The sequence below is a fragment of the Mixophyes fleayi genome, chromosome 3, assembly GCF_038048845.1.
Source record: "Mixophyes fleayi isolate aMixFle1 chromosome 3, aMixFle1.hap1, whole genome shotgun sequence".
Classification (NCBI taxonomy): domain Eukaryota; kingdom Metazoa; phylum Chordata; class Amphibia; order Anura; family Limnodynastidae; genus Mixophyes; species Mixophyes fleayi.
The window spans coordinates 67,732,130-67,754,016 of NC_134404.1; the positions used below are offsets into that span (position 1 = coordinate 67,732,130).

Below are 21,887 nucleotides of genomic sequence, written 5' to 3' on the forward strand. Positions count from 1 at the left end.
TAGGCTTAATTCACTGTAGAAATATCAGCTGTCTCTTCCCTCAGCTCCTTTCATTTGTGCATTGTTGCAATTTTATAGATAGGCACAAGCATCACATTTCTCTATGGGGAAAATTCAATATGGCTCCAGTTGTCGCAAAGTATCTATCAAAAATCCGGTCATTTACCCTGCAGTAACATAATGAGCAGTCATTCTGTACCGTATTGGCCGACAATGTGCGCAGTAGGACATCTCCGTGCTGTCTGGTGGTACATCGTCAGCAAGTGAACATCTACACTGTTCCTCTCAAAGCTCAAATCTGTTTACACCATCTGCTCCCTCACACCTTTCTCTCTGCCCGTCCATTGCCTCTGAAATTCTATCCCTTTGGACCACTGTCAAATTCTGCTGCCATCTTCAGTTTTCACATTTAAACTTAAACCTTACATCCAGGACTGACAGAACTCAGTGGGTCCCAAATACATGTTTGGCAAAAGAAAAAAACAAATGATTTGCCTTAGGGGCAGCAAACCAAGGATAAAATATAATTATACTATAGATTATTATGCATTTAATGTATTAAATGTTCGTTGAAGCAACAAGACTGCACTTCATTCACAATTATCTGTGATCAGCACTTTTAAAACATCGTTCTATTAATGTATCACTCAAACTGCCCAAATAGACTGTAAGCTCCTCAGAACAGAGAAGACGTATCATATTGCTGTTAAAAAAAAGCAACAGCTGGAGACACCGGACATTTTTTTCTGAAGTATATTTTATATGTTTTAACCTGTAAAGATACAAAACAAAACCATAAGACTTTGAGGACATGTTTTAAAGGGCCATTGTACTAAATACCTGCTCTTCCAATAGGATACCATAGGATAAATGTATCAATCAAAATTGTCGTTTATCAATGATTTTGCAGACGGGATTTAAACCAGCAATTTTATAAATAGCAAATCCCGGCAGGTTGATTGAATTGTCGCTTTAAATCCCAATGGCAAAGTCGCAGAACATCTGCTTTTTAAAAAACTAAACATTGATACATTTATTGATCATTGATCATTGATATTCACGAATATGTGTCACCTATGGTAGGGTTTCTGTGTGTCAGCTGCGGGAAGCTGGGTCTATGTACATCCTGTAAGACTAGAAGAAAATGTCTTCAATATATCTTATGTTTGCTATGGATATAACATGGAACCAGCACATGGTGTAAATTGCTTTAATTTACATATAAATGCAATAATCTAAGATCCAATTTGTGCAGGGACTGATGTGAATGAGTTGTCTGTACAGCGCTACGGAATCAGTGGCGATATATAAATAAATGGTGATGATGATGATGATGATGATGATAATCTAACAATAAAATGAATGCAGTGAATTTCTAATCATTAAGGGCAAAGTACATAGGGGACTGTTTCCCTGGGACAAATTGAATGGTGTAATATCTTGAATTAAGCTGCATAGACAAATAGGAAGAAAACATACAGCATTACCCAGGTGTTTCCCCCATATTCTTTTTACCTGTTACACTGAATCAACATGTAACCAAAATCAACTTGTTGGATGGAAGACTTCTTACCAGCTTCTTGGAGAAGATTTGCCAAGCTGGGTAAAGGTTCTTTCAGACACACACTATGGTGTTTTCCACTTAGAAAGTCTTTCTTGTGTTTGGCTCTAAAGTACTTAATGAAAAAGGATTTGCCCACATCAAACTTGAGATGAATTGGGAATTTCCTATAGTTCCCATAGATAATTCATGAAAACAATCCACAAAATAAAAGCTCTGAATAATGTAATGCATATGCTGGGCTACATTTACAGTTATAAGCAAATCATAATTTCACCTGGACAAATCATATGGCAATGCAAGAGGTGCAAATGCAATTTGTTTTTGCATGAAGGTAAAATGTTATCTGCTTTTGCACGTAGCACACAACAGTGGATTTAGGGTTGAGCTAGGATCCACTCCTCTCCAAACTCTATATCTGTCTACATATTTCAAATTTGCCCCCTCACTGCGGCGTAACATGATTTTGCCATTGTGCAACACTGCATCTTCTAGAGTTTACATTTTTGATAGTTATTTTTTAAACAAATTAAGTGACGCATTTCTCAGCATCTTCCATTGCAGCAATACACAGAGTGCAATAATGTATTTAATAGTTATCCTTTCCATATAATTCCCCAAGTGTCACAGAAGGAAGATTAGCAGAGAAAGTGAGCCGGAAGAAATCAACCACATGAATATCCTTCATTATCTGTTAACGGCAGAGGCGGCTTAAGAGCCCATGGGGCTCAAGGCAAGATGCCAGTTTGCCCCCTTCCATGTCAATCTGTTACTAGCCCTCCAGCAATGCACTGTATCCTGTTAAACACAATGCAGCTATTCATGTGGCTGAGAGAAGAATGTCTTTGCCAGGTACACATCACTCTTAGGTGTCACTCCATCCACAGGCAAGGTATATGGTGCCTTCTCAGACCAATTCTAGGACAACTAGTGAAGGTTTAAAGGAAAATATTGTTATGTCAAGAGTATTGTGCTGTCACTGATACTGGTATCAATTCCACTGTAGAAGCTTTTCAAACTATATTATGTTATTCTAAACGCATTTGCGTTTTTCATATATTATGTTATTCAACTGCCTAATATATAACATTTTTCTGGATGCAGTCCATTTAAAATGGTTTTATTACATACTGAGAGATTTTTCCCGATATAAACAGAGGTATAGGTTTACAGATGCAGCGATCATATTGGCTGTAAAGCTATGGTTTCATTTGGTATCAGCACTCACAATTCAAAGTTCCACAACTGTTTTTCACAAATTTAACATTCCAAAATATCACCGGACTAACATTTGTAACTATTTTTTGTGCAAACATTGCTTAAACAATTACATAATCCTGATAATTGGATACAGATAATGGGCCTGAGTCATTAAGGAGAGCAAATCATAAAAAAGGAGTAACTTTGAATCTGGGCAAAACCATGTTGCATTGGAGGGGGAGGTAAATTTAAAATGTAGGAACAGATTTATAGTAGGGGTAGGGCACGTCCTAGTTCAACTTTAAATTTCAGTGCAAAAATAAAGCTATCAAGTATTTGTGTGCTAAATGAAAAAACAGCCAGTATTTATCTTATGTGCAAAATAATAAATAAATTTGCACCCCTTCCATTGTAACATGGTTTGTCCCGGAGAACATTTACTCTTTTTTCTTGCCTTATTTGCCTTAATGACTCAGGCCCAATGACTCTTAATAGCCATAGCTAATAAGAATTACACACTTTCGACAGTGTTTATTTTGTGCTGCCAATCTTCAGCCTAAAGGGGATTAGAGTCAGCCTTAACCAGGGACTAGTGGGATCGAGGATCTAGAGTTAATACTCTGAATATTGGCAAATATATATATATATATGTCTGTTTCATTTTTAGCTACTTACAGATGTGCAGTTGGACTCCAGCCTATCTTCTACTAGGCTGACCTTGCATAAGTTCTTGGTATTCTGCAGCCAGTATTCTATGGAGTCTGTAGATCGGCTGGGACAGATAACCTGGGAATGCCAGAGAGGAAACACAAACACTGAGTCTTTAAGGGACATTTATGAATGTTTAAAACAAGCCCTTTCTGCACTGTATACACTTACATCTGATTTTAGGCAACACGCATAGATCTTACATGTGGAAATAACAGCATATATGATAGTACAAAGCATTCTAGTAGAAAGATCTGGACGGATGGAGATATGCTTAGTTAAATGTGTTCTAGGCACTTGCGTTCTCCCACAAGTAGCAACAATGAGATTTGGTTTTACAAGTAAAGATTATTTAAATAAGAGCGGAGAAGAAGAATGTAGGTGTCATTCATTTGTTAGCAGTGGGTTATAGAGTGCTTTGTTTATTGTTTAGCAGTGGGCCATTCATTGTTTAGAAGTGGGCCATAGAATGTTTTGTTCATTTTTTCAGCAGTAGGCCATTCATTGTTTATCAGTGGTCTATTCATTGTTTATCAGTGGTCTATTCATTGTTTATCAGTGGTCTATTCATTGTTTATCAGTGGTCCATTCATTGTTTAGCAGTGGGCCATTCATTGTTTAGCAGAGGGCCATAGAGTGCTTTTTCTCTGCAAAAGAATGTTCATTTTCCACAGAGATGGCTGAAAGCAGCCGTTGGTACTGGTGAGCAAAAGGTTCAGCAGTGGTTAATCAGTGACGAACTATGAGTTATGCTAAATTTTTTATGTGGGAATAATTGTGCAAAAAAGTGGGTTTTGTTGAAATATGTACAACAGACTATGGGTTTGTTTATATGCATGTAGTTACCATGGAGGGTCAGCAGATGGCGCTGTACTCATACAGAGGTGTATTGTTTGTCTGCTGTATATGCATGTACTTGTTTGTATTTTTCCTGTCTCAACTCTCTGTGTGTTCTAGAAGAGACTCTACGGGAAAAGGAGGTGAGCTGAGCAGCTCATATTACTGATATGTTATGTTAAGAAGCTGTTACTGAAAGCTGTTGTTATACTGATCCTGGCACTTAGTACTATATAAAGAAGATATACATCTCATGACTCGTTCTGTCTGAATATAAGGTAACTCCTGAGGTGATTCTTTATCTATGAGACCTCCTGCTGCACACCTATGGTATCATCCATCGCAGAATGCCAATAGGTTTATACATGTATGGGGCAGCATAATACTGCTAGTTCTGCCTAACAATGACTGCATTCTCCTGTTCAACAAATTACCACCCAGAAAATATGTAAGACACATATGAGTTTAAACTGAACAGTATTTTTGGACAAAACAGAACACTTGAAATGAATGAAAGGGTGATCCTACAGTAGTATTAGGATGGCTTTGATGTGACACCATACTACAAAACGAGGTGCATATTGATATTCTGGAGGCAGATCCCAAAGCCAAAACCAGAATGTAGGCATATGCTGACTTATGCCCCAAAAAGACAATTAGTAGCGCCTGTGCACCATGCACAGCTAATTGTAATTGCATGTTTTCCACTTTCAGAACCTTTGTGTCTCTATGTCACACTTTGGCATGAACTAGGTAAGTAAGGAGAATAAGATATGAACAACATTTCTTTAAGGAAAACCAACCTTAAATAGAATTTTGGGACCCTCCCCCCATCTGCAGCAATGAATCTACCAGGGGCTTTATTACCAAGTAGGCCAATTAGGCAGTTCTCCAAGGTAGTAAAGTGCAGTTGATACAGTCATCTGGTAATACTTATTTACATTAGGCAAATACATAAAGAAAAGGCAAAGTAGGGTAAGTGTGCAATAAGGCACGGTATAGAAGTTATAGGGTATAAATCTATGTAGTATATTAGGAAACACAGTAGAAGAAAGAAAGACTGTGCATTTATTGTGTTGATGACTATAGCAAAGGTTTAATTACAGAAACTACACTAAAAGGATCATCCATACATACATCAGAGAAATAAATAACTAAGTCATCTATTCCAAATCAGATCTCTTCATACTCAGACACGGAACCTCATCTAATTGAATTACCCAGCCTAATTACAGGTTATTAAAAGGAAAACAAGCTGCGGATGGATTGTTGCTGAGCAGAGTCAAACAGAAGGCATTCAGCATTCACTGTGTGGATCAGCTTCCAGCAAAGTGCAGCCCTGGGAGACCTGCCTGCACATCACTGGCTACTTACAGCATATTGGGAGGTTGTGCATTTAGCTTTGAGTTGAGTGAGTCATCTGGAATGCACTAAGGAATTTGAAGGTAAGCTGTTATTTGAAGGTTTTAGAGCACAGTCTGTACAGAGTGGCTTTATCGTTATTAATGCTATAATAAATAATCACATATTTATGGGGGCTGGCATTTTTCAAGCATAAAGTAAGTGGCGAATGAAAAAAGAACCTTGACACATTCAAGTCATTAGATGCCCTCCTGCTGGATAATTATGGCTCAACATTTGTTGTTCTCTTCTGGGGCCTTTTGTGAATATGGACTATTAAGATTCACAGACTGCTATATGTGGCAACACTCAGGTGAATATTGCTGTCTTGCAATGCTGGGACCATAGTTGTACCCATACTTTGCCTACTCTCCCGCAGTGTCCAGGAGGCATCCAAATTTCGGGGACTCCTCCCAGACTCCGAGAAGAGAAGCCACCCTACTGGATGCCAAGCTGGATTTCCTGGAGGGCACGTTCTAAAAGTTGGCATGTATGGTCTCACCTCTGACCAGGGTGCTGTCTGCATGGTGTTGGTCTGTTCTCCCCCATGTCAATGGGGGTTTACACCACTGGGGCAGGGTTTTTTGTGCCTGAATAAAGTGTTCTTGTTGTTTAATATGGTGCACAAATTAAATAAAGGCTAATATAATAATGATCATGTATTTCTCGCTCTCCTTGCTCTCATATATTTAAGTGGCATGACAGGCAATTGATCTTCACAATATCAGCCCTCCATGGTGTATGGATAGAACCAAATATATGGAGATGGTGAAAGCAAAATCTGTTTATAAAGACATATCATAAAAGTATCATGTTTCTTTCAACCTTCTTTTTAGTGTGCAAGTGATACCAGAAGGGTTTATTTGGAAAGAGCCCATGTGGAGCCATTGACTATTACCAAACTTGTTTTGGGATGGTCACAATTCTTATTTCTCAGTCACAAAAAAAGCAGATACATCAGGCTTGGCCAAACACTCACATAGATGTATGTAGCTAAATCCGAAAGATATGGGCATTCGGTGTTTGGGCAGAACAGACAGTTCATACAGAGCTCCAGAAGAGTGGTAATATACATGCTCAGACGTGGGCATTGTCATTTTATGTGCCGCCCACCATCTGATGCCTGACCATCACCTGATGGTTCCTCATGAGACGTTCATAAGAGCTGCGGTCTTTCCCACCATACCAATTATGTCTAAAAAGTCCTGATTAGTCATTCACATCACAGCATGTATGGGCACCCTAGCATATATTTCCATACTGCTATAAATGCACTTTATAATTTTAGATTATTATATATCAATAGTGTATTTTTTTGTTTAACCAACTCAATTGTGCTGATGCGGCTGTAAATTTTACCTCCACTGAGAAGCCATAAAGTATATAGATTTATGTACAGTGCATTCTATATTTTCCCACTGTATCAAAATAATTAGTTTTACCCAAAAAAACAACACAATCTCAAACAGCAGAGATCTGCACAAAAACCACCTTCTGGGATCACTAATATTAGTATTAAAAGAATCTGGTTGATAAAGCGTTCATACATTTATTATAAAACATATTAAATATAATAACTAATATATAATGGCAGCTGTGGCTAAAGTCATGTATATAATAATTCTGTATACACAGTTACTCATTCTGAATAAATGTAGCAGGTCCCCTGGCTTTCAGGCTCATTCAACCACCAGCAGGATGGATTCCTTTGTTTATTTTGATTGGATCACTTTTAGCAGCTTTATAAAGCAAAACACTAATGAACTGAGTTAAGTGCAAATTTTGAATCTGGGTCCTGATTCATTAAGGATCTTAACTTAAGAAACTTCTTATTTCAGTCTCCTTTACAAAACCATGTTACAATGCAAGGGGTGCAAATTAGTTTTCTGTTTTGCACATATGTTAAATACTGACTGTTTTTTCATGTAGCACACAAATATTAACTTTAAATTTCAGAGTACAAATAAGCTATCAAGTATTTGTGTGTTACATGAAAAAACAGCCAGTATTTAACTTATGTGCAAAACAGAACACTCATTTGCAACCCTTGCATTGTAACATGGTTTTGTAAAGGAGACTGAAATAAGAAGTTTCTTAAGTTAAGATCTATAATGAATCAGGCCCAAAGTGTTGAAAGATGCTGATCCATGACACTTCAGTGTGGAGTGTTGCCCGTCTGTTTCTCTGCAAAAATTGTGTCTGCGTCCTTTGGCCCCACTTATCAGCAGTCTGTTTTTTGTATGCAGGACAACTAATGCATTTAGGGCCACCTAAAGAAATTTTGAGGCTTCAGATTGGTGGCTTCTCCCATGACAGAGGCCCGGGCCCCGGTACTTTGAACCTGCTCCCCCCTTCCCGCTCAGTGGCCCTAACTGCGTTACATGTTGTACATACATACTAGCCAGGTCTATTTTTATGCTGCATTTTAGTGCTGGGCTGTGCTGTGCTCCACTCAAAACTCTAAATCAGGTTGAGTCATTTCCCCTCCCTGCATCACAGTTACAAATTTTGCACCCAATAGCTGTAGTTGCTCCTATCTCTTAATCAGCCCGTGAGCGCTATCACACGTGGGATCTTAAACAACATTTATTGTTAACACATACAAGACACGTAAGATATATATCCCTGAATATTTACCTTCTTACATGCCATGATGGAACTGCCCAGGTTACTGGTCGATGTGTCGTTGACGCTGCTGCCGTCGCTGCCCCCGTATTTGTCTGGGGGGCCAAACATGGCTGCCAGCTCACAGCTGCTGAAATCAAAGCAGACAAGAAAAGTAATGAAAATGTGTGATTTACTTTCATTATGCTGAATATGATCAATTGCAAATCAATTACCAAAACAGCTGGTCACTGCAAGCAAGCATAATTAACATTTTGATGACTAGGTATAGTTTCTACAAATGGAGTATGAGCTTTGCTTTTTTTTCTGGCTGAATATACTGAATATGACATGGTAGCGTGATTTCTGGAGTGCTTTCCGAAAATAAAACTAAATGTACCAGATGAATCAGAAAAGTTCTTGGTTCATCAATTTGTTGACTTGTAGGTATAATATTTCAGTTTAGCTCAAGCAGGAAACAGGTATTTTGCCAATGCATAGAGGAAACCTCTAGTTCACTGCCTGGTGTTGGGCGCATACACTGCAATTCAGAAGTTCAGCTTGATCTCCTAATGAAAGGATCCTGTAAGCAATTTGGTTACATGCAGGGACGCCAAATTGCACATTCACGGCTATTAAGGCACCAGATGTGCAGCCGAATTATGTGTACCCTTCCACTCCTTGGGTCAGCTGATGGTACTTTAATACAGCTCAATGTCTGACTTGATTTTCTTAGCTGCCAGATCAAATCGGATCTAAAAGGTTACACAGTTTAAAATGTAATATTGTATGATGGAGCTACATGCAGTAGAGTTGTCAGGAAAGTTGGTCAGAAGACTTCAAATTGGCCAACCACATTGGCTATAGAATCTCCGCACTAGAGCTAAAAAAACAAAAGTTTCACTTGCATGAATTGTTTGCCATGATAACCTTAAAAATAATCTAAATCAAGCTCAGGGAGGACAGAAATCTTCAGTGAAGCAGAAGGGGGAATAATAATCTCCAAAGTTTTATGAGTTATGTTTTAAAAAGTGATCTGGTAACATCAGCAAAACTTATGGCGGGAATAACTTTACTAATGATACAGTTAGGTAGGGATTTATATTGGCAAAATATACACTACAGGTCTATTATATTGAATTCTGAAATATATTCCATAATACCAATGTAGTGTTGCATGTAAATTGGTAAATTCTAAAATAGGACATTTATTATGTGGAATGGTTGGAGGGTAAGGGATGTTCCTGTAATTTGAAGCACCATAGATATAACATATGTAACACATATAAAAATTACCCCTCTCTCTCCATACATTGCCCCTGGCATTCTCCATGCCATAGTTCTTCGTAGTGGCTATAGGAGGCGACACTCAGTGATCATGTCTATGTACAGAATATGACAATATTACTGAATACTGCCAATTGTTTATTTTTTCTTTCTGGTCTTTAAAACTGTCTAGGTAATGGGTGTCTGTATAAGAGATTAAAAATCCTTATCTGCAAAATACCAATACAATATGTAGCCCCCTTGTGGTGTAGGTGAACCCCCTTGCATCTATGCTCTCACTAAGCGTCGGAACTCGCTCTCTATTAACTGTAATGTTTGGGTACTTCATGGGCAGCCTCAATTCACATTCCCCTGCTAGTAGTCTCTCCCCAGCTCTCCCTACTTGATTCACTAATGGGTAGATTTGCTACAGTCTGCATTGGCCTCTTACATTGAGCTCATACTCTTAGCATCTCTCTAACTGTTCACTGCATTAATTGAGTTCTAGTGCCTTCTCTCTGGAGCTAAGACTTGCACTCAACTGTCAGCTCACTTGGCATCTTTCGGTCTCACTACAGTCGGATAGGACCTTGCAAAACATGTCTAAAGACCCAATGAGAGTTGTAGTCAGTGCTAACTTGAAGAGACATAAACTTAAACCCCGAAGGCACATGGGCTCAAGCTGGCATTGGAGCGGATTATTTTTAAAATGACCGATCCTGCTACACTCTGTCTGTCATGCCGCAAGTGTGGTACTCTCAATCCCACGGGACGTCATTCAACCTTATGCTCCCAATAAGATGCTACAAATAATTAAAAAAAATGGCAAGATTGATTTCTATACTAGTCTTCAATGTGATAAATACTTATTATACTTCTGTAATTGGTCTGTTAGCTGACACTCAATAATTAGAACCCACCATTGGCATGATATCACTTTCCACAATGCAATAAATAACAATATCAGCCACGTTAAAACCAAATTATCATTTAAACAGCCTAACCATTCGTAATATACATTATTCCATATATCTGTAAAAAATGTTAACTGTGAGATCTGATCATGAATTATCAGAGGGGTGCTATATCTGGTTGTGAGCAACCAAACACAATACTTCAGTCTCCCTGGATGGGTCTTCTATGCATGCTTGTCCCATTGCTAAGCAAAGGGACGCTACTGGGAGCTTCTGCGGCGTCCGATGACACTGCACCACCAGTGCTAATCATTGGGAGCACACTAATATATGCCAGATGCGTGCCAGAATATTGTGTCCCCCAGCTCCAGCATTGCAGTTTTCTCCGGTCTGCTGTCTTCTTGTCTATGACCTCTTATGGATCCTTCTTGTGTACTGTAGATGTCAGAACTTTACCAACCCAGCTAGTTCAAGACCAACCCTCCTGGATACCCCTGTGCACTGCAACTGCCAGAATGTTACTGACTCGGCTAGACTGACCATCCTCTATTCCCCGTATCTCGCTGATGGCTCAGTGGAAGGACCGTGACCTGCACCTTCCACTAGAGTTGTGCCAACACCAGCAGGTGCACTTCTGTATCATATTCTGTGACAACATGTACAGTTGTATGAAAAACTTTGGTCAGATTAATTGAATCAGTAAGCGAAAAGAAGTTATCATGTCCTCTGCAGGGTACATACAACATATTACACACACTGACAATGAAAACATAAAACAGGGACGGTGCCGAATCAGTAATACTTATGTATTAAAGCCTTAAAACTTGACTGCTATGACCCTTCCAAACTCTGAGGATGTTGCGCTTAATCTCGACAACCATGGGCTCCTCTAAACAGCTGAATGAAGACTTTAAGATAAAGATAATTGGCAGGTACAAAGCGGGGGGAGGCTATAAAAAAAGGTATTTAATCATTTCCAGCTTGGAAATTCCACTGTCAGAAGCATCATTAAGAAATAGATGTAAAAGGTAAATGTTGAAGTCAAGATGAGATCAGGAAAATACAGAAAATGATCTGATAGAATTGCTTATAATCTGGTATACACAGCAGGATCCACATATCCTTACAAAGGACCTGCAGAAAGGTTCAGCAGTAGTTGTGTTCCAGAGGTCCGCGATACACTGTTGCTTACACAAAATGGAAGCGTTGCTAAAGGGAAATCCTCCTACAACCTCATCACAAAAGCCAACTTCTAAAGTATGCAAAACTGTATTTAAATTAAACCAGTAACTGTTTGGAACAAATTGCTTTGGATGATGAAACAGTTGAGTTTTTGGCCACAACCACAATACCTCCCCAAGGAAGAATGGATTTAATTAAACATCAATTAATCCTACAACTAATATTCCAGTGTCAGTGAATAGCTTGAAGTGAAATAGCTTGAAGAGGTTCAGTATTCGAGGAATACATCCATTCAATGGCAGAACTACTATTGGTGCAGCAGGTGAGGTGCACCGTGGCTCATGGAGATAATGGGGTCCGCTGCATGGCAGATTTAGAAGGTCGGAACTAGGGGTGTGCACCGGCCACTTTTAGTGTTTGTGTTTTGTGTTCTGATTAGCTTGAGGTTTTGGGTTCTGATTTAGGGTTTTGGGTTCTGATTTATTTTTAAAAAAGCATAAAAAGTGCTAAAATCCCGTTGTTGTTTTTTCACTCCTACGCTATTATTAACCTCAATAATATTCAATAAGAATCATTTCCACTAATTTCCAGTCTATTCTGAACACCTCACAGCTATCTGGACTGCGAAGTGGAGTGGCCCCGGTACCCAATTTGGTACCGGGGCCACAATACCTCCTCCAACTGGTCTGAATTCCACTGCACAGATGGCTGCTCCTACATCCTCCAACTGGTCTGAATTCCACTGCACAGATGGCGGACACCGGATGCACGTCTAACACCAACATAGCTGTTAAGGCCGCAGTTATCCGCTTTGCCATAGGATGACTAGTGTCGTACTTGGTGCTCATGGCAAACGACTGTTGGACGGTCAATTGTTTGGTGAAAGACGTAGCGTTCTTACGACTTCCCCTCTGGGAAGATGACCGACTACCAGCAGCAACAGCAGCAGTGGCAGTAGTAGGCGTACCGCTGCTGGATTCCTCGGATGAATCCCGGATTGAAGAGGACTCAGTCTGGCTGGTGACATGGCCTGCAGGACTAAATCTGATGGAGATCGTGGAGGAAGTTGACGAGGTGTTATGTACTTGCCCTTAGTTTTGCCCTCATTCAAGATGGCCGTTATTGCCTCATGAAGTTTCCATCTTGGATCTCTGTTATGAACTTGCCCTTACAATAGCCCTTATCCAAGATGGCCGGGACTGTCTCATGAAGATTCCATCTTGGATCCCATTTCCTGTTTGGGCCTAGAAAAGGCACTTCCTGTTATGAAGCCTTTGCACGAGTATTGTGTTTGTATCTGAACCAGATGCTTCCACAGAACCTTGCCTCCTTGTGATTTGGACTACAAGTACTTGATACTTCCACCAGATCTTTATACTCTTGTGACTTTGGACTTTATTTGCTGGACACTGGAGATTTATTTGTATACCAAAATAAATCCTGTTGAATTCAGAAATACCTGGCTATTGGGTTCCGTTTGTGATACCAGAAGTGTGACACGAGGAGGGTGTTGGTGGTGTGTATCCAACAGGACCAAGGGATTTAGGTGTCCCTGGACTGATGACGGTCCTGAACTAACCACTGAACTATGAAGGTTATTCTGGTGACGTATAAGGGAGGATGTCCCTAGGTGGCCAAGATCCTTACCCCTGCTTATTTGAGCTTTACATAAGCTACATATGGCCATACATTTGTTGGCCGGATTTGGATAAAAATAACTCCAGACCGAAGAGGTGTATTTTTTTGATCTTCTGACCAGGCATGACAATGGGCTTTTTCATCCCATGGACATCAACTGTTTCCCCCCCTGGTGCCTCATTTAAAATAACCACATCAGCATCCTCATCATCAAGTTCCTCCACAGCGCCAGCTACATCAATAGCCTCCTCCCGGTGTACAATATTGACACCTTGATTATCCAAATCTGGATCTACACTGTGGGTGATCCTTCCAGCATATGCAGAGGGTGTGCTGCAAATGGTGGAGTCACCTCTTCCCATACAGTGATGGGAAGGTCAGGCTTCGCAACCACCAACACCCTTGGACTCGCCTTGGGGATTTGTGATGTCATCTGTTTAGAAGGCAGAGTTGTTTGCTGTTTTGTTGTTGTTGCTGACAGCATAACTCTCTTAAATTTTTTTGAGAGGGGGGGAGGAGGAGGGCTTAGATCCTTGGGTGAAGCTGAACCACTAGTCCTGAACACGGGCTAGGGCCTAAGCCGTTCCTTGCCACTGCGTGTCGTAAATGGCATATTGACAAGTTTTCGTTTCTCCTCAGATGTTTTTAATTTTCATTTTTTGGTAATTTTTGTCAACTTTGGGTTTTTGGATTTTACATGCCCTCTACTAGGAGATTGGGCATCGGCCTTGGCAGACGACGTTGATGGCATTTCATAGTCTATGTCATGACTAATGGCAGCAGCTTCAGCATTAGGAGGAAGTGGGTCTTGATCTTTCCCTACTTTATCCTCCAAATTTTATATGCAGCACAAGAGAGCGTACCCCTAAACCACACACACTCGGCAAAGCCTTTACAAATTATCTGCGGCACAGGAGAGTACCACTGGACTGGAGCTATATAGCAGTACCTAGTATTTTTTGGTACAGCAGCAACAGTGAACGTAGTTTGACTTTGAAATAGCAGTACCTAGTATTTTTTGGTACAGCAGCAACAGAGAACGTAGTTTGACTTTTAAATAGCAGTACCTAGTATTTTTGGGTACAGCAGCAACAGAGAACGTAGTTTGACTTTGAAATAGCAGTGCCTAGTATTTTTTGGTACAGCAGCAACAGAGAACGTAGTTTGACTTTTAAATAGCAGTACCTAGTTTTTTTTGGTACAGCAGCAACAGTGAACGTAGTTTGACTTTTAAATAGCAGTACCTATTATTTTTTGGTACAGCAGCAACAGAGAACGTAGTTTGACTTTTAAATAGCAGTACCTAGTATTTTTAGGTACAGCAGCAATAGAGAACGTAGTTTGACTTTTAAATAGCAGTACCTAGTATTTTTGGGTACAGCAGCAACAGAGAACGTAGTTTGACTTTTAAATAGCAGTACCTAGTTTTTTTTGGTACAGCAGCAACAGTGAACGTAGTTTGACTTTGAAATAGCAGTACCTAGTATTTTTTAACTAATTTTTTTATATTTTTTTTAAATTATTTTTGTATAATTTTTTTATATTTTTTTTAAAATTATTTTTGTATAGGTTTTTTATAAAAAAAAAATTAATTTTTTATAACTTTTGAATAATTTTGAAATAACAATGCCCTTAGCAGAACAGAGCACAGGACACAGGCAGCACCACTGGACTCAGCAGGACAGAGCACAGGACACAGCACCACTGGATTCAGCAGGACAGAGCACAGGACAAAAGCACCACTGGACTCAGCAGGACATTGCACTGGACAAAGCACAAAGAACCACTAAACTGATCAGGAGCTCCCTAACTACAACCTCCCTCACGAGTGATCACAGCCAGAATGAAGATGGCGCTCGCAAGGTGAGTATTTATGACATCCGAGTCTCGCGAGATCCGACGCAAGACTTGGATGTCATAGCCTCGGTTTGGCTCCGTTTGGCGCCCGGAAGTTCCCGAACAGTGCTCGGATCCCGTCGGATCCGCACTGTTCGGGTGGGCTTGGATTTGCGGAATCCGAGCCCGCTCATCCTTAGTCGGAACTAGCCATCTGTGGGCCCAGGTTCTCTCCTCCCCTCCTCTCAGCTTCCCTGCACCGGAGCACACAACTCGCTAGTTCCGCCTCTGCATCCATTCATAACATAACTCAAAATCAACCATGATATACTTACAGGAACTAAAGATTAAGGTTTGGTAATGGCATTCCCAATACTCAGACTTGAATCATTTTAAAAATCTGTGGGCAGATCTCAAACATACAGTGTATACAAGAAGACCTAACAATAAGAAATAGTGGGAAAGAAATCCTAAAGCAACAATACAAAGGGGCATATTCACTTAAGACGGCAGATGCCAGTACGGTACTGCAACATTGCAGATTTCCCTTCGCAAAATCCACGATGTTACGGCAACGGGAAGTGGGCCGCATGTAACCGTGATCTGCCGTCTTAATTGAATATGCCCCTGACTCTCTGAGCTGATTACAAGGAATATTTGGAAGCTGCAATTCCTGTCAAAGGAGATGATACTAAGGACAGACAGGGTTCTTGCCACAATCACTGTTTTTTTTAGTCTATTATGTTCATTAATTATAATTGTGCAGAAATATATCATGTTTAAATTTGTACCATTCAAAAGTTCTGTTAACATTGTTTCAATTACAGATTCAGTGAAAAATGCAAATTGACCAGGGGTGCCCATATGTTTGTCTACAACTGAATAAACACGAAAGCGTACTTGTCCCACACTGTGCTGACACATCATTAGGCCCTACCCCTGTCAAACTTTATCAATATCTGCCTATCACAACAGGGGCCGGGGCCAGGATGACACCTTTAGCCCCACCCACTTCACCAACAAAGAGGCCACAATGCGGGAGTCCGGGTGAACTCCCAAAAATTCGGGAGTCTCCCGGACATTCTGGGAGAGTAGGCAACTATGAGAAATCTTAATAAAAAAACATATTGACAGGTCCTATTTAAAATGATTCAATTGTTCTTGTTAATTCCTCAATGTAATGTGAGCAACTAAAAATTGTCTCAAAGAAGGAAATTTCAGGATGACTCCAAGGGAAAAAAAAAGTCTGAAAGCCACTGAAATAAATAAATGAATAAATAAATAAATATATACGCATATGTGTGTGTGTGTGTGATAGATGAGAGGAATACACTGCCTGGTCATTATGTAAAAGACAAATATATTAGGTTCTTTCTCATTGTCAGACTGGAAACCATACCAATAACTTCGGGGGTAATAACTCAAATATTACAAATGGGGAGAGAGGCGCATGACATCTATAACAAGCTGATAGTGCTGAACAGAGAAAATAAACAAGTAAAATATATATGTAGGAAACAATATTTTAACTCTTTCTTTCCCTGCACCAGTGGGATTAAAAAAACATATTGTACTACAACAAGCTTAAACCTGTAGAGCGGACTGGTTCTAGAACTGCCCATAAAAAATGCAACTGTCTGTACTAGCAATGTAATGACAGATATCATGATGATGATGATGACGATAAATTACAATTGTCCTATGGAAGCATTTGCCCCTTGTGGCTATAATGCTTAAAAATGCTTACGAGATTATATGCTAGTAGCAGGAGCGCCCCGAACGACTGGCGATCAGGCTATGTATTATGCCAGCTCTGCAGACACATGAATTCTAATCTCTCAGCCTTTGAAGGCTAAAATCTGCCATTGTAAGCTATCATTGCGGATGTGCCATACTGCATGAAAATGAAGTTTCATATGCTCATATGGGAGGTAACATAAAAGAGGTAAAGAAGAATCAGCCATAGCACACACGTCATCCACATGCAAATTACTGCAGTCTATTAGCTTTGATTATCCCCCCAAAAATTGAACAGTATAATTAATTTTTTTTTTAACATGAATTCCCCTTTAAATGAATTAAAATACTACATTTGACATGTACAATTTAATATAATTGATTCTTGCAATGTCATTTGCAATAAAAAATATATTTATTCTGTAATTTGTTCAGACTATTTTCATTGTGCAGTTGCATGCATACATAGTACAGATTCCATTTCCAGACTAATGGCACGGCCCCTATTGACTCTACCAAAACAAATGTTCAAGGACAGTGGGAGAATGAGGAATTGGAGAAAGAGTTGGGGGAGGGGGGCATATGTGATACACAGGGAGAGTTAAAGGAGGCAGACAGAACAAAATCAAGAAAACTAATTTGGTATAGCTTGTGTTAGAGGGAGCAGCATATACAAGACAAGCTAATGTCCAAGTCAGGAGTCTCAGTAGGAATATACAGTTCCATATATCAATAGTAGTTACCTTGTGACCTCAGTCTGAGCCATTAGCTATTAGTATACTGGTCACTGTGACCTCAATGAGCCGTTTCCATAGACATTCCATGTGTTGTCACTGCTTAATTGCTTGACATACTGACTAGAGGTACTTGTCTTACCAAGTCTGACCTCTGCCTACTGATGGTAAATAAATCACATCAGATTTCTGGCATTACTGGTATGAAAAGCAATGTTGCATTATTACATTCTGTAAGAGCTGCTAGACAGCTGCAGCAGAGTTGGCACTTGCCAACATTTGAATTTAGTGTGCAGGGATAATGTGGGCATGTACATTTAAGAGCAGACCACCCATGGTGATTACTAAACCAAATACAATATGTATATATTAAAAGATCCCCTTTAATCAGTTAATAATCACTGAAAAACATGGCTATAATTCCCAGGCTGGAGGAACTGAAATCATATTATTACTATTATAGGCAAAGCCAGGCCACATTGGACTGTTTCCTGTAATGCCAGGCCACATGGCAGTGATTACCCTAATAGCAGCATTATTAGGCTGTAGACTAGGATGACCCTGCTCTCGCTGGGGGTGAGGTTTAGCATTGCCACCCCAGTCACCACATCCCCCGTCTTGCAGTGACTCAGCGCTATTTTCAGCCTGCTAGTCCCAGGGCATGGTTGCTGGTTATTGGGGCTCCACTCTCGCTGTGTTTAGCATACTATAGGTAACTGTATTGTGGCAGTACTTTGAGCTAGCTGACTGGCAGACTTTTCAGACATTACTAGTAGAGTAATGCCCAAACATTAGCCACATATGAGAGATACACACCATATAGTCACAATGGTACTATGGAATTTCAAAGTCAGAGGTCCATTTATCATTGGTGGTTAGTGGGTGGCAGTAAGAACCATTTTTGCAAACTGCAGTGATAAAAAATGTCCTACTGCTGGTATTTATCAAGCCAGATGTTATTGGCGAGTCCTGGAGAACCCACCTCTCCCATCTAAACTAACTAAAACCTCCTATACTGGCAGCCTAACGCAGTCGGCACATGGAGGATCTGACCCCAGTGCCTACTGCACATGTGCGGCTAGGGTTACACATGCGCATTGCGATGGAAACATGGTGCTGGACGAAGTGAGTCTTCTCCAGGGGCGAAAGAGTCTGTAGTATGCTGGCGCAATCTTGAGATGGCGTTAGTTTTTAAAGGCTAGCAAAGCTTTTCACTGTTTGTTAAATTGAGTCACATCGCAGTCGCCATAGAGGTCTATGCAGTGACCAAGGTTATGCATAGTTGCCTACTCTCCTGTAATATCCGGGCTCCCAAATTTCAGGGAGTCCGTGAGGACTCCCGGGAGAGCTGGGAAACCGCCCAGATCCCGGCAAGTTCATTAAGTTGAATGGAGGGGGCAGGGCTTAGTGACGCGATTCACGCATCTTCACGACCCCACCCCCTGCTGGTGTAGGTCAAACTGATAATAACAGCTTAGGGCGGAGCCAAATTATGCAAATCTCTGAGCCTTGCCCTTACACGCCCACCTGCTCCCTTGGGCCTCCTGAAAGAAAAAAATTTACAATGTTGGCAATTATGAGGTTATGGCATTGGAAATCTATAATTTTTCCTCCTTTAACTCCTTGATGAATTAAAAGAAGAGCTGCGATGGCCATTCTCTGTAGAAAACAACTGTTTTCCCCACATATTTGACTCATCTCAGCTTAGTAAATAGACCTCTCAATTTTAAAAACCAGAAGGCTTGTCAGATAAATATGGCATTGAATAACATGAAGTCCTTCATAAAGGGCTGTACTTAGGGCACAATAATAGCATGAAAGATTTTGCAATTGAAAACTTCCCTCCTCTAAATCTGTCATTTAGGAGAGCATCCACCAAAGTGGGGAACTGTAGCATCAGCTCAGTGTGCTCCCAGGCGTGCAAATCCCTTTGTTATCTGCAGGGACTAATGGCATCATTGATTATCTCCTGTTAAACAATTGCTGGGGCCTGCAGGGGATTCACTTAGTTGATCAGCCATTAATAGATTTTCTATCTAAAAGGAGGATTATTTAGCATCTGTTTCTAATCAATATTCAATTTAAAAAAAAACATTGTCCTATAGAAGCTTAAGCAAAACAAATCCCTCTGGTGGATGTTTTGAAGGGTATGGGTAATAATTATGCATCCTTCAATAATACAATTAGTTAGTTTAAACATTTATAATTTACCTTTTGTTTTTTGTGTGATTGGCATTATCCTTTTGCTTTTTAATTACGCTTGTTTCAAATGTTACTGCAAATAAGAGGCATTTATTTTCTACCCTAACTGCAAAGACATACTATAAAGACCAGATATATTTTTTTAGTAAACCTGTATGGATTCATTTTTTTGGGATCAACGATCCCTATTAGAGGTTCAGATAGTATTCTTCTTAACTTGTAGTAAATGAAGCTAAGCTTAGACAGGGTTTTTGTGAACAAAGATGAGGAAAGTGACTGGTAACTTGTGAGATAACTTAACATTCCTCAGTATCAGTAAACCTTATATCCACACGAGTGCAATTAATTATTATTATTATTATTATTATTATTATTATTATTATTATTATTATTATTATTACCATTTAGTTAATTATAACAAAAAGCAACTACAGCCATAATTAATTGTATATTGCTAAAGGAATAGTACAAATATGAGTTTCATTCTCCCTGCTTTATAAAGCATGATTATAGTGAGAATAATTATTCTAAAAGTTACTGATGAAACCACAGCCGAGTTTGCTGATAGGCTGCAGTAGCATAGTACAACCAGCAGGGGCACTATATGATAATCCAGGATATTAAAAGTCTGTGTGTGTTTGTGACTCACAGTATTAAATTGTAATTCTTGCTATATTGGTTTAAAAAGCCTTGGGCGGCTATTTGTATCTGTGACCTTTACATGCTATCTTACTTCAGGACATGTGGCCTGGAAATAATGAAATTTCAGAATAGATTGCTAAATAGACTGGGAAAATTAAATTTATTAAAGCATTATTAAAACCACAGAAGTGCAAGTTAAAGTATAAAGTGGAATCATGCACCTGGTAGACAGACTTATGTGTTTCACTGCCTTTTATTGAGACCCGATGGTTTTAGCTTTGTTTTTTCTTTCAAGGCTTTTTGGTAGCTCTCATCTTCCCTGACAACCTTAATAGACTCTATTGAATCACAGTATTTGTCATATTAGCAAATAATACATGAATTGTATTCATGTATTGTACATACTTGGGCAGCCCTGGAATTGATATCTGTTAAACTGATCGGTGGTACTAGGTATCCCGATGCTTGGAATACTGACACCGAGTATACCGCTGCATAATTTAAATGTATTTACCTTGACACCGATGGAGGACATTACTGAAAGACCTGCTATGCGACTGCTGTAAAATCCGAAAATGCTGGATGCCACTGTTTCATTGGGACATCACCCAAGCATCAGGATGCCGTACCCAACCCAAACTGGTGGACCGCAGGTCGAATAAGAACTTCCAATGCTGTTTACAAGATCCACTATTCCTGATAACTTCAGTACACGCTATTGTATGACATAATTATGTTTAATTGTATCCAGCATGTAATCACTTAGCTAGTTTGTAAATACAGACATCATTAACTAGGCGTGTACATGACCAACTTACAAGATGCATGCTGCAACTTAAACATAGTTGCCTACTCTCCCGGAATATCCGGGAGACTCCCGAATTTTTGGGAGTTCTCCCAGACCCCCGAGAGAGCAGGCAAAAATCCCGGATCCAGAAGTCGCCGCTGTTGAAGATGGCAGGAGGCGGGGTTAAATGCGTCATCCTAACAGTGCACCACGCGAGGCCAAGCCCCCTCGATGGACCCCCTCCCGGAGAGCTGCCTCTAAAAGTAGGCAAGTATGAACTTAAACACAACTAAGATCTAAACTACTGAATTTTCATGTCACCTTTATAATTATATAGTTAATCATTGCTTTCTGTTTATAAAATGTTGAACAAAGTCTCAATTTTTACTGGTTTATTTACTGGTTTTCTATTTTAATGATCAGACACTTTTCATTGTGCAGCTAACAATAGGTACTTAATATTATCACCAATTAACTCTGCTGATAGCCTAGCATAGCTACATGAGCGTGTCTGGTGACAGTGGACTGCTACATGCACTAATGCTCATATAAAACAGAGCAACAGTTCTCTGTTGTGATTCATGCAACTACATTTGCGCATATTGGTGGGACTGACTGGATCAAGGGCGGTCCTTGAT

At 39.8% G+C, this 21,887-nt stretch overlaps 1 protein-coding gene across 4 annotated transcripts in view; it reads right to left on the bottom strand.

Annotated features, from left to right (window-relative positions):
- The window catches only part of SPHKAP (SPHK1 interactor, AKAP domain containing), a 184,020-nt gene that overhangs the window by 100,188 nt on the left and 61,945 nt on the right, over window positions 1–21,887 (bottom strand). For 2 of the 4 annotated variants that reach the window (XM_075201668.1, XM_075201669.1), the window contains 2 exons: window positions 8,345–8,459; window positions 3,437–3,547 (listed from right to left, as the gene is read on the bottom strand). In XM_075201668.1, coding sequence (XP_075057769.1) covers window positions 3,437–3,547; window positions 8,345–8,459 — 226 coding nt within the window. Of the gene's footprint in view, window positions 1–3,436; window positions 3,548–8,344; window positions 8,463–21,887 lie in introns of all 4 variants that reach the window. The other 2 variants (XM_075201667.1, XM_075201670.1) reach the window with 1 other exon arrangement.